General features: G+C 44.8%; 1 protein-coding gene across 1 annotated transcript; it reads left to right on the top strand.

Moving 5' to 3' along the window:
- Positions 1 to 2067: 2067 nt before the first annotated feature.
- LOC311188391 (E3 ubiquitin-protein ligase TRIM38-like) lies at positions 2068 to 11595 on the top strand (the record flags this gene model as incomplete). Its single annotated transcript, XM_084259491.1, has 5 exons — positions 2068 to 2478; positions 5337 to 5567; positions 6504 to 6526; positions 6616 to 6728; positions 11054 to 11595. 5 exons carry the CDS (start codon positions 2068 to 2070, stop codon positions 11593 to 11595), a joined length of 1320 nt encoding a protein of 439 aa, XP_084115617.1.
- Between the last annotated feature and the right edge of the window lie 4950 nt (positions 11596 to 16545).

The raw sequence follows: 16545 nt of genomic DNA, 5'->3' as shown, positions 1-16545 counted from the left end.
TATTTCTACTCTGTCCCACTTCCTTTTGAGACAAGCTGAGCACAAAACACATGAGCAAAGCCACAAGATTCCTCCCAATGTCTAGACTCTGATCCCCATGTTTTTTATTTCTGAGTTTTACAGTCCTAGTTAATTTCTTTATTGTAACTGCAAGAAGTCACAGTGTAGGGGGACTCGCAGTGAATATGGGACTGTCTGAGTGGCAAAGGTACTGCCGAAATCCTGGCCAACATTTTTTAAAATTTATATATATTTTACATCATTGTTCATTTTTAAACGATGTTTGTTTTCCCCCCACCCAGGTGTAGTGCTAACATGCCTGTGTGTGTGTCTGTGTGTGTGTGTGGCAGTGACAGTGGCAGAGAGGGTGCCCTAGAATGTGAAAATGGTCAGGACTTGCTTTCCGTCACTTTCCCCCGTCTCTTCCTCTTTCACAGACTCCATGTCCCCTCTCATGTGATCTTCACTCAGGTTCACTGAAGGCCGAGGGCAGTGAGGGTCAGAGGAGGGAGGTCATCTCCCCAGGAGCACTGCAACCCTGGCAGAGAGAAGCCTCTTACACCCTTCGTGGAAATAATATGCCAAGGAGTCAAATAGAGCAGTAATTCTCTACGTCTGGAGAGAGTTGTCCTGATTATTGTATTAGAGGGAAATAACCCAGCCTGTAACTTATTGATCCCAGTTTTTCATTCTGAACACTGTCACTTCAAAGGAAGGGTCACTAACATTTCCCCTGATTCCATTCTCTCCCCACAGCCTCCCTGTGGGAAGAGGGGCAGAACTAGGTTTTCTGAGCACCTAGCTGTGGGGAAGGGGTCGGCCTCTTTGTTCCTGTCATTCCTCCCTGTCTGGCTCTCAGATCCTCATTATTAGATACTAGGGGTGTCTCGTACCCAGTGTCCCACATGTCCCCCTCCTTCCCCACATCTGGATCCTGCAAACTCCCTGGGTTCTCCCACCAAGGACATCCCCTGCTAGACAGTTCCTAAGACTGCTATTTCCCAGGTGTCCTCGGCTCTGCTCCCAGTACCAACTCTTACTTTCTAGCACTTTCGGATTCTTTCTCTCAGGTCACCTAGGAATGACAGAAGGGACACTGTTCTGGTTTCCTTGGTTTGTTTTGATCCTATTGCTATTTCCCACTGAATCATTATTAAATTATTGCCTTTATGTTTTAAGTGTGGGAGTTGGTGTTGGGACAATTAGGGGAGGGAGGTCGGGGGAAGTAGAGTCAAGTGTGTTTGTCTCATTTGAATCCTTTATAGATCACCCAGTTCCTGAGAGGTTTTACTACTTACAAGGAAGTGATTTGGGCAGTAATTATCATTCATTTATTTTAAAGATTTATTTATTTATGCATACAAGAACTGGCATATAAGCCAGAGGTATGTCTGTGGGGGCGGGGGTGGGGTGTGAGAATTGACCAGAGACAGAGTGGGGAACAGAACAGGTGGACTGACTGAAATACACTGCTGAGGTGAGCAGCGGCCAAGTCAGGAGAGGTCTGCTGGGGCATGTGGGTAGCTCCCTGGCTGGGGAGCCAACTGGTGCTTCAGAGGCTGGTGCAAGCTTCATAGGTTGTGTCTTAACCCCTTGCACAACCAGGGAGGCCCTAATTATCATTCTTGATGTTCAATAGATGGGGAAAGAGATTCATTCTCCCTGACTTAGTTCTCTCTCTGCCTGCAATTTTTGTGGGGAAGCTTCCCTTGCTTCTATCTCTCTTCACTTCTACAGTGATAGAATGCTCTCTCTCCGGGTGCCATGTAGCCAGTCCACAGGCAGATAGGAAGCAATTGAAACACAGCTAGTGGGAAGTAGAATTAGAAAATTTAAATCTTCTCATTTATATAAATTAAATTTTAGTAGCCAGTTGTGATAGGGATCACCGTTTCTCCAAGCCAGCAATAGGGTTTGCCTCTTCCAAATCCAAACCATTTCTTCTCCAGACAGATTTCAAGGCCTTCAGAGGCCGAATGACCGAGTTTCTGTGTAGTTCCATCACTGGAAAATTCTGACAGCTTCATCTCTGCTTCCAAACCAAATTAGAGCTTTTGAAGAGCAGCCATGGCCTTAGTTACCACTATCAAAAAGATGAAGGAGGAAGCCACGTGCTCCCTCTGCCGGCAGCTGATGACGAAGCCTGTGAGCATCGAATGTGAGCACAGCTTCTGCCGCAAGTGCATAGAGGACATTATTAAGAAGCAACAACAGTGGGACTCAGACCTGGAGGAGTTCAACTGTCCCCTGTGTTGGGAAACATTTGAGACGAAGGATCTCCGGCCCATGAAACAGCTGGAAAACCTCATTGAAACTGTCAAGAAAATGGAGCGTGACAAGCTGTGTAATGAACATGGGGAGCAACTCCACCTGTTCTGTGAGGACACTGGGCAGCTCATCTGCTGGTGCTGTGAGCGGTCCCTAAAGCACAAAGGACACAACCATGTTCTTGGCAGTGAAGCATATCCGGAGTACAAGGTGAGTGAGCGCCGGGATTCCTGCAGCAGCAGTACCCACTCTCGGGCTGAACTCTCAGATCTAAGAGTTTTTAGGCTGAATCCTGAGCTTGTGATCAGGAAACACACCTATTTTTCATCTCATTCCTCTGAAAAATAGTTCATCCTGGGTCCACACCAAATCAAATCCTACCTGCCCTCTGACTTTCAGAGTCTTGTCCCTATTCACGCTTGTTGTTATGACCCCCCTGCTGTAGAATACAGTTGTTCAGACCCACAGCGGCTTGTTGTATCTTCACGTGTGTGCACAATTTGAGAAACTACAATGTGCAAGGCCATGTCATGGAACCTGAAAATATGGTCAGAGACCCACTACTTGTAATTTAGCCTACATTCTGGTTGAGTAAACAAATCAGCTAAAGGAGAATGCCTACAGTAGTTCGTTCCCTACTATTGTGACTGGTATCTGGGAAGCTTCCTGAGGGAGTCCTGATGGACACATACTATGTACCATATATAGAAATTTTGAGAAAGTCCTTTGGATGGTTACTACCTTGTTCTATATGCATCATCTTCTGGTTGAGGCTGTAGAGACAGATAGAGCTCACCTGTGAGGGAGCAGATGAGCCTGGCTTCTGAGCTCAGTACCTACCAGATAAAGCACTAGGCCAGATTCCTTAATCTCTTCCCAAGCCTCTGATTCTGCAGCACAGAAATGGTGGCAAAAATCCTACCATCTGTTCTGGGTATAAGGGGATCATATTGTTACTGCACAGCCAGTCCATGGGGCTCTTCTTCTGAAAGGATAAGGAATCAACAATATTTCATGTTATTCTAATGATCTTGGACAGCAGGAACCACTTATTCTCCTTAAGAATTTGTCCAATTGACTGCACTTTCTTCACCCAACTTTTATCAGGGAAAGACCCAGGATGCTGTGGCAAAACTGAGGCAGCAGGAAGATGAATGTAATAGCTTAAAGGTGACCATAAGCAGACAAATACTTAAATGGGAGGTAAGAATTTAAAGTTATTTTTCTGAAGCTGTTTTCCACCCTAGAGCATAGCCAGAGGGAACAGCTCGGCAAAACAGTTGAAGGTTTATTCTACTAGACCAGAACAAATAGATGACACCCAGAGAGAAATATACTTTGTTTTTATTCCCCTAGTGTCTGACTGAACTTATCTCCCTCTTTTTAGCCATCAATAGCAGTCAGCTAGGATTCCCATATTTCCATTTGCAGAGGCAGAATGTTGATCTTTCTTACACAGAACCATCCTAGACTGCAGATCAAATTGTAAATATCTCAGAGTTAAAATACCTCAAGTTTTAAATCACTTAATTGTTTGGACACCTCAACTGTAGCACTTTGGCACATTTACCACAGTATAGGGTCCACACTCATCCTTCCAGATTTAAGACCCATCCATTGTGAGCACTGAAAACCGGGCAGTCCAGGTGACATTATACTACGCAGCTTTATGAGACTGATATGAGGCAGAGCTGCTATAAGAACAATTTTATTTTGACTGTAGACTGCGTTTCTCTAAGATTTTTCTATGTCTGACCAGTCTCCTACATCAGAGGCCTATGCCTTCCAGAAATACTGATGTGATCCCTCCCAGGCACTCAGCCTGCAGAGCGCTTCATCATTTCCACCTCCCTCAGGGGTCTCTTCAAGCCATTGTCCTGGTCCTTTGTGTGTGGATGCTAAAGTTGAGCTCTCAAAGGAGAGTCATATTTCCTGATTCATTTCTGGAATCTCATGTTGTGAGAACTCCCATTGTTGCAAGTGTATAGGGAAACCAGGTCAATGCCAGAATCCGGCTGTCCTGTATGTGTCTCCTACACAATCAGTCTCCCCTCTCCACAACATCACAGTCACTGAAGCACCCCATGAACTGAGGAAGCCCCAGTGGAAATTGTAACTCTGTGTCTCCCAAAAGAAAAGTGAGTCCCACAAGAGAGATTATTGGTTTCTGTCAGTCTTACATATAAGGAAGATCAAGTGGGCATAGGCTTGGTGGATGAATAGTTCAGGTACCTCTCATCTATACCTGTCTGAGTACATTGGGGTCAGTCACCTACCAGTCTGGTTGTCTTAGTATCTAGTCTTTGTTACAATCATCACAAACTTTTACTTCCCAGCATTCCATTAGAAACAGTTAAACCTTCTTACATCCAAATAAAAACAGGTTCATGTAAGTGTTTCGTCTTGGCAGTAGTTCCAGAATGAAGTTATATAGCATTTTGAACCTAGGTCTCGTAATTCTTGATGGAAGAAGAAAATAATTAGTCAGTTGACTACAGAGAATTGGGACAGCATCTGCCACATCTGAGTGCCTGAGTCCTGGGTGTGGCTTTGCAGCAGGAACTGGCACACTCTCCTCAGATGTCCCACCAGAAAAAAAAAAAGTTACAGTTGCACAGCAAACTATAGGTTTACAAGTCTGTATGTGTCTTTCAAACTGTATCTAGAAATTTACCATTTTCAGCATCCTATGTGTTCAAGGCATTATCTTCACACTGTGGAGCCCCCATCTTGCCTCTCCATCTGCAGAGCTAGTTCATCCAGCCAATCTGAAACTCTACCTCACTCAACAGTGTCCCTGCTGTCCCTCCTGCCACCTAGTCTCCAGCCTTCTACTTTGATTTTAAAATTGACTGAGTACCTCTATAAGTACAGTCATAAAATTGTTGCCATTTCTCTGTGACTTCACTTACTGTAGTGTCTTCAAGATTTACCCATAACAGAATTTCATACATTTTATAATATTAAACACTTTTCCATTGTCTATCTGTACCTCATTTTGTTTCTCATTTCATCCATAAATGACTTTTGGTTTATGTATGCCTTCTGTGTGTGCTTTTTCTCTCTAGGAGAAGATGGATCTTCAGAGAGAAAAAATCCTTTCTGACTTTCAGAGTCTCCTCGACTTGCTCCATGGAGAAGAGTTGGATTTTTTGGAGGAACTGGAAATGGAAAAATGGCAGACTCTCAAAAAACTGCAGGACAGTGAAGCCAGTGTGGAAAGGCAGAGCAGTGAACTGAAGAGTCACATCCTGGAACTACAGAAGAAACATCAGGAATCAACCCTGAATTTGCTGAAGGTGAGGCTGCTCACTGGAAGGGTAGAGAAGAGTTGTCTGTCCTGAGGCATTAAGGGAGTGTGGTGAGGGAATTTGGGACAAATCCCTGTTTCACTGTAAAGCATGACATCACTGAGTCATACTTTAACATGGTGTTTCTCTTAAATATATATCAGTATCTGCAGGTTGGCCTTCCCATCTAGAGGGTGTTTTTAATATGAATCTTAGAAAACACAGCCAGCCTCGATATATGTGGTGTGTCCCTTGGGCAGATGGAGCCACGGGCTATCCTTTACCTCCTGTTGCCTCTGTCCCATGTGCACAGGAGCCTGAGTATTTGTCTGCTTAAAGACTTGTCCACATGACCGGATAACATACCGGAGCCCCCAGGATGAATGACAATGTCTTTCCTGGTTTCATGTGAATCACCTGCCCGGGGAGCTCTAATTGTACGTTCCTCTAGCTGCATGAGGGATCCACCCCAATACCATTAATTGCTGGAGCTGTTTATTTTAGTTGCCACTGAAGAACTGGAGGCCACACTGTAAGGTTGACACCTGGCTTTGTCACCCCAGTTTCCCATTCTCATCAGCTCTGCATGGATTCTTCACTAAGGAAAGGCCTGTGTGATAAGTGATCGCTGATGTAAACTCATCTGAAGGCAGTTAAGTCCCTGAAAGCAAGTCTTGAAGAGGGAGCAGAGGATCTCCCAGCCCTCCTCAAGCAGCCCACATGCTGCTTTGATCACAGTCCATAGCAAGAAGGCTCGTGTAGATCCGCTTGGCTGCCGTGCTCTAGATCTAGGGGACAGGATGGCACTCATCTGACCTGGGAATCCCTCAGTAGCAAGGTGGGGCTCACTCTGCTTTGGATGGAGTGTATAGAGAACACCCACATGCCAAGCCCCATTTAATGTGGATATTTCTAAACTCACCTTTTATCCCTGTTTGTCTGTAGGGCGTGAAAGACACCCTGAACAGGTACGTGCTGTATGAGTATGGGGGCAGGGGTGGGGCACGGAGAATTCAATGGAAGGTCCACTGAAGTCTCTGTGCTCTGCTGATTCTAGGAGTTCAGCTATGAAGCTGCAAGTCCCAGAGGCCGTGTCTTTGGAACCTTGTACTGTCTGCAATGTTTCTGAGCTCTACTTCGATGTGAGGGACATGTTAAAGATCTACCAAGGTATGGAAAGTCAAGGATTATTCAGTGCTGGGGGTGAAAGTTAACTTTAGTGTTAACCACCTTCTCCACCCGTCTGTGGGCCAGACATGTAGCTGTTTCTCTGAAGCCCAACACTCTCCGCTTACGGTGCTCCGTGCTTGCACAGACCCACAGCTAACTGGGGATCTCTGCCCTCCTCAGTTTCCTGCTCTCCCGTTTCTTAGCTGTGTCAGCCCAGCAGGTCACCTCCTTGTGTGCCTCATCAGAGAACTGAAAATACTAACAATTTTCCATTTACTGGTTGTCATGAAAGGAAATGCATCCACCCGTGTTAGATTAGGACAATGTCTGGGACATAAAGTGCATTGATACTATGTCAGGAAAGTCAGAACAATGCAAGAAAGATAGACGAGTGTGATGGACTGAGATGCAACTAGTTCTAGGACCTTGACTCTGATGACATTTTCTTTTTTAATTCTATATTAAATTTACATGTTTATTTAAAATTTATGTGTATGTATTATAATCTCTTATTTATGTTTTTAAGTTTATTTATAGTTAATGGAAGTAATATTTAGGTCCCCTCATCAGGTATCCCCACAGTGCACCCACCGCACCATCACCATCGCCCACCACAGTGGTTCATTGTGCTTCCTTTCCTCTTTGTTTCCTCTGCCCTCTCCCTCCCCGTCTGGTGCTTACTTCTGTAGTCAGCTTTCAAGGGTTAGTTTTTTTTTTTTTATTATGTGTACTATATAAATATGCACACTATAGGGCCTCCCTGGTGGCACAAGGGGTTAAGATGCAACCTATGAAGGTGTCCGCAGCCACTGCAGCATAAGTTCAATCCCCAGCCGGGGAGCAACCCACATGGCACAGCAGACCTCTCCTGTCTCCCCGCTGCTCCCCTCAGCAGTGTATTTCAGTCAGTCTGCCTGTTCTGCTCCCCACTGTGTCTCTGATGAATCCTCTCACCGCCCCTCCCCCCCTGCCCCCCGCCCCCGCACCTCTGGTGATACCCCAGCTCTTGTATGCATACATAAATAAATCTTTAAAAAATAAGTAAATAAATAAATATGCACACTATATAAATATGCACGATATAGCTGCTTTATATGTATTCCTCATATATTAGGTGTACTCCATATAATACATACAGATTTTGCATGTATATACTCTTGTTATACTTTAGGGATTCTCATAAAATATATTTTATGTATTAATATATGTATTTTATGTTTATATTATATATCTGGCTAGATGTTTTATCAGATTAGATAATGTGTATGCACTCTATCAGATTCATGGAGAGAAACCACATACATGTATAAAATATAACACGTTTAATATTATTAGATATGCCTTGATATGTATTTTTTTTCAAAGATATTTATTTTTACAAGAACTGGGGTACAGATCAGAGGTGCGGGAGGGTGAGAGAATTCACCAGAGAGAGTGGGGAGCAGAACAGGCAGACGAACGGAAGACGCCGCTGAGGGAAGCAGCGGGCAAGACCGGAGAGGTCTACCACACCATGTGGGTTTCTCCCTGGCTGGCCGGAAATCAAACCCACAGTGTAGAGGCTGTGGACAGCTTCACAGCACTGCGCACAACCTACTGCGCCACCGGGTAGGCCCTCTCTAGATGTTTTGATTGTAACCTATATGGTATGTTTATATCAGATTCACTGTTTATCTATATGTGTTACAAAAAAATTGTTACCATGTGTGGTAAATTATGTATGTTATACATATATGCATATATAAAATATATATATCGAGATACATAAAATGTATTATTTTTACACGATTTTGTTTAGGAATTTTGTATTTCTGTCCTTAGGTAAGGGGGTCATGTAATTCTCTTTTCTTTGGGAGATGTGTTTTGCCCTTGCTTTTTTAATATCTCTGAGGCAAAATTGGTTTACATTATTGCTTGTATTTTGGAGGTCTAGGACCACTTCTGGTGTGTCACCACGGGGCTCCTGCCTCTGAGCCACACTAAATGGAAAGGTTGCTCAGTGGACTCTGTGAAGCACTGTGGGTATTTTCAGTATCTTGAATAGTAAATTTTTTTTTGGCACTTGTAGCATTTAATGATCCTCCATGTGGCTTCCAGCTATCAGGACACAACCCCCTCACCCTCCCCGACACCCTTAATCTGCTCCTCAGCTCCTCTCCTGCATCATCTCGCTTTCAGGATGGCAGGCTGCCTTGGGCACTTTCCCTTCCCCAGAACTTTGTCGTAGCCCCATTGTACCATCTCAGTGATGGGGGCCACTTCAGGTCCCGTTTTGGGCAGCATTTATGTGAGTCTGAGTGCTCAGTGACCAAGGGCCACAGTTTATCAAAGTTGACCGAGGAGCAGAAGCTCCGATGCCTCTCAAAGTGCCTCAGCCAGCTTTCGCAAAGTAACCTTGATGCTATTTGTCAAAGTTGATCCTGGTATGATAAATCCACCAGCATTACCATGCCTCCTGGGAGCTTCCAGTGCTTTCAGGTGCAGCCTTGGCCTTGGCTCTTGTGGCCCGAAGTTTGGGGTCTTCGTCAGTCTGGAAGGCGTGTTGGTGGCCCAGATGAAAGTTATTAATAGTGGAAATTTTGGTTGATACATATCCCTGTTTATTATCTCTGTGTGTAAACCAGTGATCATTTCTCTCATGGCTTACTCATGCTTTCTTTCTCGTGGATGAGAAATTTTTTTTTAAAGATTTATTTATTTATGCATATAAGATCTGGGGTACAGGCCAGTGGTGCTGGTGGTGGGGCAGTGGGGGCATTCACCAGAGACAGAGTAGGGAACAGAACAGACATATTGACTGAAGTACACTGCTGAGGGGAGCAGTGGGTAAGTCAGGAGAGGTCTGCTGCGCCATGTAGGTTGCTCCCTGGCTAGCTGGGGGATTGAACTCATGCTGCAGAAGTTGCAGACAGCTTCATAGGTTGCATCTTAACCCCTTGCGCCACCACGGAGACCCCTGAGAAATATTTTTATATAAAGTTATTGATTTTTTTAAAGATTTATTTATTTATTTATACATGCACTGGGTACAGACAGAAGCATGGGAGGGTGAGAGAATTCACCAGAGTCAGAGAGGAGAGCAGAGCAGGCAGACTGAGGAAGTCCACTGCTGAGGGGAGCAGTGGGCGGCAGGAGAGGTCTGCGCGCCATGTGGTACCCTCACCCGGTAGCTGGGGATCAAACCGGTGCTGCAGGGGCTGTGGGCGGGCATCTTCGCAACCCAGCACTCAACCGCTGCACCACCGGGGAGGCCCATTTATTCATTTTTTGGATTGTATTCAGTTTTATTAGTAGCATAAAGATTGTCATAAATTTCTTTAATTTTTAAACATCCTTCCTCAGTTGCCTTCTCTTTCTCCTTGGGTCCTTCTTGCCATAGGTATAGCTGAGAGACCACTTTTTCTTTTCCTTCTTTGTTACTTTCTTTTTTTTAACCTCAGTTATTGCTTAATTTCTATTTTTCCTTATTAAACAATTCTCTTTGGATTTCTCTTGCCTTTTCTAGTTTCAATTTGCTACAGAGTATAGTGGTTTTGACTTTCTTTCTTTTTCTAAATCATACATGTAAAGACTCGATTTTCCTGAAAATTCTGCCTGGAAAATTTCCATTTTATATTGTTTTATATGTTGCACTTTTTTATTGTTCAGTCCTCTGCATCTTCATGTTATCGTTATGAGTTTATCACATTTGCTTCTATTTTACTTGACTCTAGTTATTAGGTGTGTTATGTTGGTGTTGAGATTGTTTCTTTAATCTAATCCCTGTGGAACATTATCTGAAGAGCTCACCCTTACAAGCCATGGGACTGGCGTGTGTCCTGAGACCTGGGGAAATCCTGGGACTTCAGTCACAAGCTATGACATTAGCCGGGCTATTTTCCTCTCTGATCCTTGGTGTGGGAGATTTTTAATAAACATGGGAAGGACTCGTCTGCTATAATCTCCATGATTCCTGGTTGTCCTACCTGAGAGAAGAAGGGCTTTGGGGAGGACAGTTACTCTGCAGGTAGTTCTGGTCCTTGGCTTTTCTAAGAGATGGTGATGGTGATAGAGATGGAGATGATGATCTGGAATTTTTTTTTTATCACACTGATCACTGACTATACTAGAAATTTCACCAGGCCTGAAGCATACATTAGCTCATTCAATATCTTCCCCGCCATTCTTGTGATCTCACTGTATATTAAATTGGAATTTCAGAGAATGACTCACATAGATAGTAGGAAACAAGCTTGCATTTGCGCACAGGCTGCCTTTATTTAAGTCAAACAGTTGTCAGTGTGAAAACATAATCCCTGTTGGTTTTTGTTTGTTTAATTTTTCAGTCTGTGTGACTCTGGATCCAGAGACAGCTCACAGTAATCTAATTCTGTCTGAGGATGGGAGAAAAGTGACCCATGGAGACACCCAGAAGAAGCGTCACAACTCTAAGAGATTTCTTGCCTTACCCTGTGTCCTGGGCTCTGAGGGCTTCACCTCAGGACGACATTACTTTGAAGTGGACGTGGGACAGGGAACCGGGTGGAACTTAGGAGTTTGCCTGGAAGATGTGCCCAGAGACAGGGACATGAAGTTGAAGCCTGCATCTGGATTCTGGGTGATCAGGTGGAGGAGAGCAGATGGCTGCACTGCCCTTACTAATAATATAAAATCCCTTCATCTGCCTGAGAAGCCCCAGATTGTGGGGGTTTTTCTGGACTATGAGGCTGGACGTGTGTCCTTTTACAACATGCCACCTGGGTCTCTCTTACACACTTTCTTCCGCATGCCATCTCTCTCCTTTTCTAAAACTCTCCGACCCTTTTTCTGGGTTGATCATAATTCTTCTTTATTCCTGCCTCCTCCAGATGAGAAAAGACACAAATAAAGCCTCCTTTGTGGAACCATCATCATAGAGAATATAATCAAAATGCTGTGAAGACCATAAGTTGGCCTCTATTTTTCACTTCTGTTTCCCTTTACCTAGAACAGTGCTGAGCACTCAGTGAGTACTCAATAAATCTGCATTGAATGAATAGATATAAAAACTCAAAATGTGGGCCTCCCTGGTGGCGCAGGAGGTTGAGCGCCACTCTATGAAGCTGTTCGCAGCCTCTGCAGCGCGGGGTCAATTCCAGCCAGCCGGCGATGATCCCACATGGCGTAGCAGACCTCTCCTGTCTCGCACGCTGCTCCCCTCAGCGGTGTATTTCGTCAGTCTTCCTGTTCTGTTTCCTGCTCTGACTCTGGTGAATCCTCTCCCCCCTCCCGCGCATCTGGCTTGTACCCCGGTTCTTGTATAAAAATAAATAAATCTTTAAAAACAAAACCCAACAAACTCAAAATGCTGTAGATGGTCAGCCTTCACTGGGGAAAAAGCAAGATTATAGCAATGATCATTGTAGGATAAATGAGGAAAAATCAGGCCCTTTCCTCCACTCCCACTGCCCATTGTGAAGGCCCAGGGCAGAGAGATCTGGGCATAGGGCACACATACCTGTCATTGTGGATAGTTGGGCTCGCAGGGTGAGGGAGTACGCATGTGCCAGTGTGGGTATCTGTGCTGGGAGACCAGAGCTGTAAGAACGGTGGTACTACCAGGACTGCAGCTACAGGAGGACCACTCTGAGGCGAGGCCACGAGAGACCAAAACTGAGAATGCCATAGAAAGAGGCCAGAGAAAAAGCGCAAAGGTTTGCCATGCTGGAGGCTTGCCCCCCCAGCCTCCCTGCCCGGCCCATGCCTGCCTTCCTACCGGGTGTGCCGGTGTACCTGGTTCCCTGAGAGCATTAAAGTCCTGTAAAATCCACTGAGGGCTCCAGGACTCTCCCTTTACCATTTACCAAAGCTGCAGTGAACCCACCCTGTGCCTGCTTGCACTAGAATCATCCATCATCCTGTCCATGCCTCTTGAGTGGGTTCAGAGATCTGATTTTCAGGAGTCTTTGTCTGAGTTGTCCTACCTGGGAAAGCAAGGGCTTTGGGAAGGGCAGTGTCTCTGTCCACTCTGAGTATTTCTGGTCCTTGGCTTCTCAGAGATGGAGATGGTGATGATGAAGATGATGCTATTTCTTTATGACATTGATCACTTCATATACCACAAATTCACCAAGCACTGAGCGTACATTAGCTCATTCTGTATCTCCCCCACCATTCTTTGTGTACATAGAATCTCTCTGGGGCCGAGTGTTCCCAGTTTCTTTGATACCATGTGAAGTCACATGTGGCCGTGAGGTTGTGTGTCAGCTGCATGAACAAGCAGAAACATCAAAGGAGCTGGAATCTTCTCACTACTGACATGTTAATGTTAATCTGATCTGTGAAAGGTGAAAGATTTATGTGATCTGAAGAGAGACCAGAGCATGAATTTGACCTCTCGTCCTGGATGGCATCTTTAGGTGGACAGCTACCAGACCAGCGAGTCCTTCGGGCAATAACCTGTTAAAGTGTGAGAGAAGGTTTACGATGGTTACAGCAAGAGGCTTCAAATTGGAATGGGATGATGAATAAAAATGAATTTTAATGGGGGGGGTCTCAGTATTGGAAAGGAAGTTGATACATTACAGATTGCTAATGCCCGTTTTCTTAAACTATTCTAAAATATAAAAAAATAGTTACTACTGGCAGGACTTAGATATAATCAAATAGGTCTTGACTACACAGTTACAGTCTTCGTCTCCCTGAATTATCCAACCTGAGTTGATGAACGAGAGGGCCATGGTGTTTTCAGCCTGATGTCAAACAGCATTTTTGATGACCAAAAATACCACCAAATTACTAAATGTTATGATAATGCATAATTGATATAAAATTCAATGTCTGTTGATATTGAAGTCTGATTCATCTTACCAGGAAGAGGGGTAATGAAGTGGACATACCAGGTGCAACTACCCAAAAAAACCACCTATCAGCTGCATCCTCAGCAAGGGAAGATCTCCTAGTTATGCTAATGAGGCTGTATTGTTACTGTTATGACAATTTCCCAGAGACATCAGACCACACTCAAAGAGATGGAGAGAGATTTAATTGTCACACTGGCGGTCTCAGTGGGATGGCTTCCAAAAGGCTGAGCCCTGAATTGCAGGAATGGTAAGGTTTTATATAGTTTGTATGAGAAAACTTATCACCCCATCCATCATAGCATAAGCAATCTTTATTGTTTGGGAAGGGGGTCAGGGTAGCTGTGGCTACTGCTGTGGACAAGCAGTATATCCAGCAACTCCGCTCCAGCAAGCAGCAGAATCTCAGCAGCAAACTCCTCCAAGCAGCAGACTTGGGAACTTCCGGTTTCATTACTAGAAATAAAGGGTTGCAGAATGGACCCGATTACAACACTTTGGCAGAGGAATTACACTGAACTGAGGCAACTGAGAAGTGAGGTAAAGAAAAGCCGTCTGCTCTTGTCTACTGCTAAAGTATATAGCTATCTCTCTACCAGCAAGGACTGAAGTCCTCACCAGAGAAATCTAGATGCTTCTCAGCCCAGAGACCACACTCGGGATCTACATGAGAACTGGAATGAAACTAACTCTTGCCTACTATTCCATTCCCATGTATTTGCCTTCCCAGATTTCCCCACTTACAAAATCATTTTCCTTTGTCTTGTCAGCTATAAAAAAAAACTATTGTTCGTTAGTTAAGATCCTCTCTCAGCCCGTGCTGTGTCACCCCTTGGACTTGCTCGCCCCAGGACTCCACATGCATGCAGAAGGCACCTGTGTTTAGGAAAAGTTCTGTCTCTCCTTTGCTCTCACTACCACACACTGTTACTGTCTTACACCAGACGTGTGTGGTTAGGCAGTTCCCAGAGAGCTGGGAGAGAGAAAATACAAAACATAGCCCATAAGATAATTACTGCTGTTCCTGACGTGCCTGCCGAAGACAAGAGGCTCCCAAGTCTCCCACCCACATGTGTCTGCTCCAAGTTTCTGGGTGCAAGTTGAAGAGTTTCACCCTCTTCTGGGAGGGAGGGCCCTTATGCATATGGTGGTATATTTGATGATGTCCCACATATCTCTGAAACTCCATTTCTCTTCATTGTTCTTTCTGATCATCAACATGGACCTGTCTTTGAGTTCATTGATATTTTGTAGGCTGCTTTTCAGCCTATCTAGTAAAATTTTTATTATATATAGCCATCCCTGTATCTTTAATATATATAATCTATAGCCCTGCTAGTAAAATTTTTGTTTCATATATTAACACTTCAAACTCTAGGTTTTTATCAGGAGGGTTATATTAATGCACTGGGCATTTGGCCTAGGGACTGGCCCAGAGCTGGTGTTTCATAAATGATTACTTGTGTTATTACCAGCTAGTCCAGGGCCAGTCAAGGAATATTGCCCTTTGTCAACCTCAGCTCACCTCCCAGCAGGCTCTACGGAAACGGTCATCTATGTCATGAAAGAGAGACGTGCAAATACTTGCGAAAAATGCTAATACTTCCTTTGGAGAAGCACTTTGTCATGCCCTATCCTGAATAGCTCAGGTTAGTCTGCTGTAAGGCAATTTTTTCTCCATCTATCCTGCTGTGTGCTCTCTTCTACCTCTCAGTCTTGTTTCCTCTCCTGCTTTAGTATCTTTAAAATGGGTCATCTAGATCACGTGTGTAGTGTGCTGGTCTCCAGTCTGCTCTAAGCTGCTTTCCCAGCAGCCCAGCTCATCGATTGTATTTTATAGTAATGAGAGAAACCACTTGGTAACCAGTTGCCACATGGATTCTGGAACTTTCTGTTAACTTTCTCTGGAAAATGAGAAACGAGCAGAAAGGGAAGAGTGGGAGAATGGTGTGTGGAAAATGTAGAGGTACTATGAGCCCTGCTGCAGTCACCCCTTTCCCACCACACCCTCCAGAGTAGTTTGCAACAATAGGGGCCGGAAATTGCAAAGATAATATAGTTGAGGAGAGTCTTGGATTCCCAAGAAGCCTGGTGGCAAAAGTAGAGAGAGCTCAAGTCAGAGTCTGTGAACTGACCTCTGTGGGTTGCTAATTGAGAGACTGTGGGGGTGACAGAAGCGTCCAGGGCGACCATCTACCCCTTCTGCTGTTGCTGCAAATGAAGGGTGCCCTCTCCTGTTTCCCCCTCCCATTCAGGACTTGTGGACAGAGTCACAGTTTCCTCCCCATGTCCAGAAGTCTGCCCCCATGTAAGTGTTTCATTTCTGATTTAGATCAGGGCTCACTTCCTTTTTGTAGCTGCAGGGAGTGGCAGCTAGAGAGACCCCACCCTGAGTTGTGCGGCTGTGCTGAGTGGTGCAGGTGGTGAACGACGCCAGGCCAAGGTTTGTCAGGGAAGAGCTAATGTGTCTGTGTGTGCATGTGTTTGTGTGTGTGTGTGTTGGGGGGGGTAGCAGTGGGAAAAGCACTTTGGTTAGGACTTTGTTCTCTAGTCCTCTCTCCCCATCTCTTTCTCTTTCATGTCCCATCTCAGAAGATCGTTCATGAGAGGTAAGTGAAGGCCCAGGACCCGCACCCTGAGTGTAAGGAGGGGGAGGCCTTTCTTTCCAGGAGCACAGATCCTTTAGGAGAGCTGAATCTAATATGCTCTGAGGGAAATAAGTTATGAATTAAAAGAATTCTCCAATTCCTTATGACTGGAGAGCTTTGTCATTTTTGGAGGGAAATAATCTAATCAACTTTAGTTGAGTCCCAATTCTTAATTCAGAGAATTGTCACTTCAAGGGAAAGTTCTCTAAGTTCTTCCCAATGACACTCTCTGGCAACACCCACCAGGAATGGGAAAGGGAGAACAGGACTAGGTTCCAGAAGCAACCTCATGGGAAGGACTGACTCTTGCTCCTGCTCACTCCCCTACTGTCTCTGGGTATCAGATACTCA

Source organism: Talpa europaea, assembly GCF_964194135.1.
Source record: "Talpa europaea genome assembly, chromosome: 2".
Lineage (NCBI taxonomy): Eukaryota > Metazoa > Chordata > Mammalia > Eulipotyphla > Talpidae > Talpa > Talpa europaea.
Note: the sequence above shows the minus strand (reverse complement) of the source record. Positions and strands in the feature narration are given on the sequence as shown.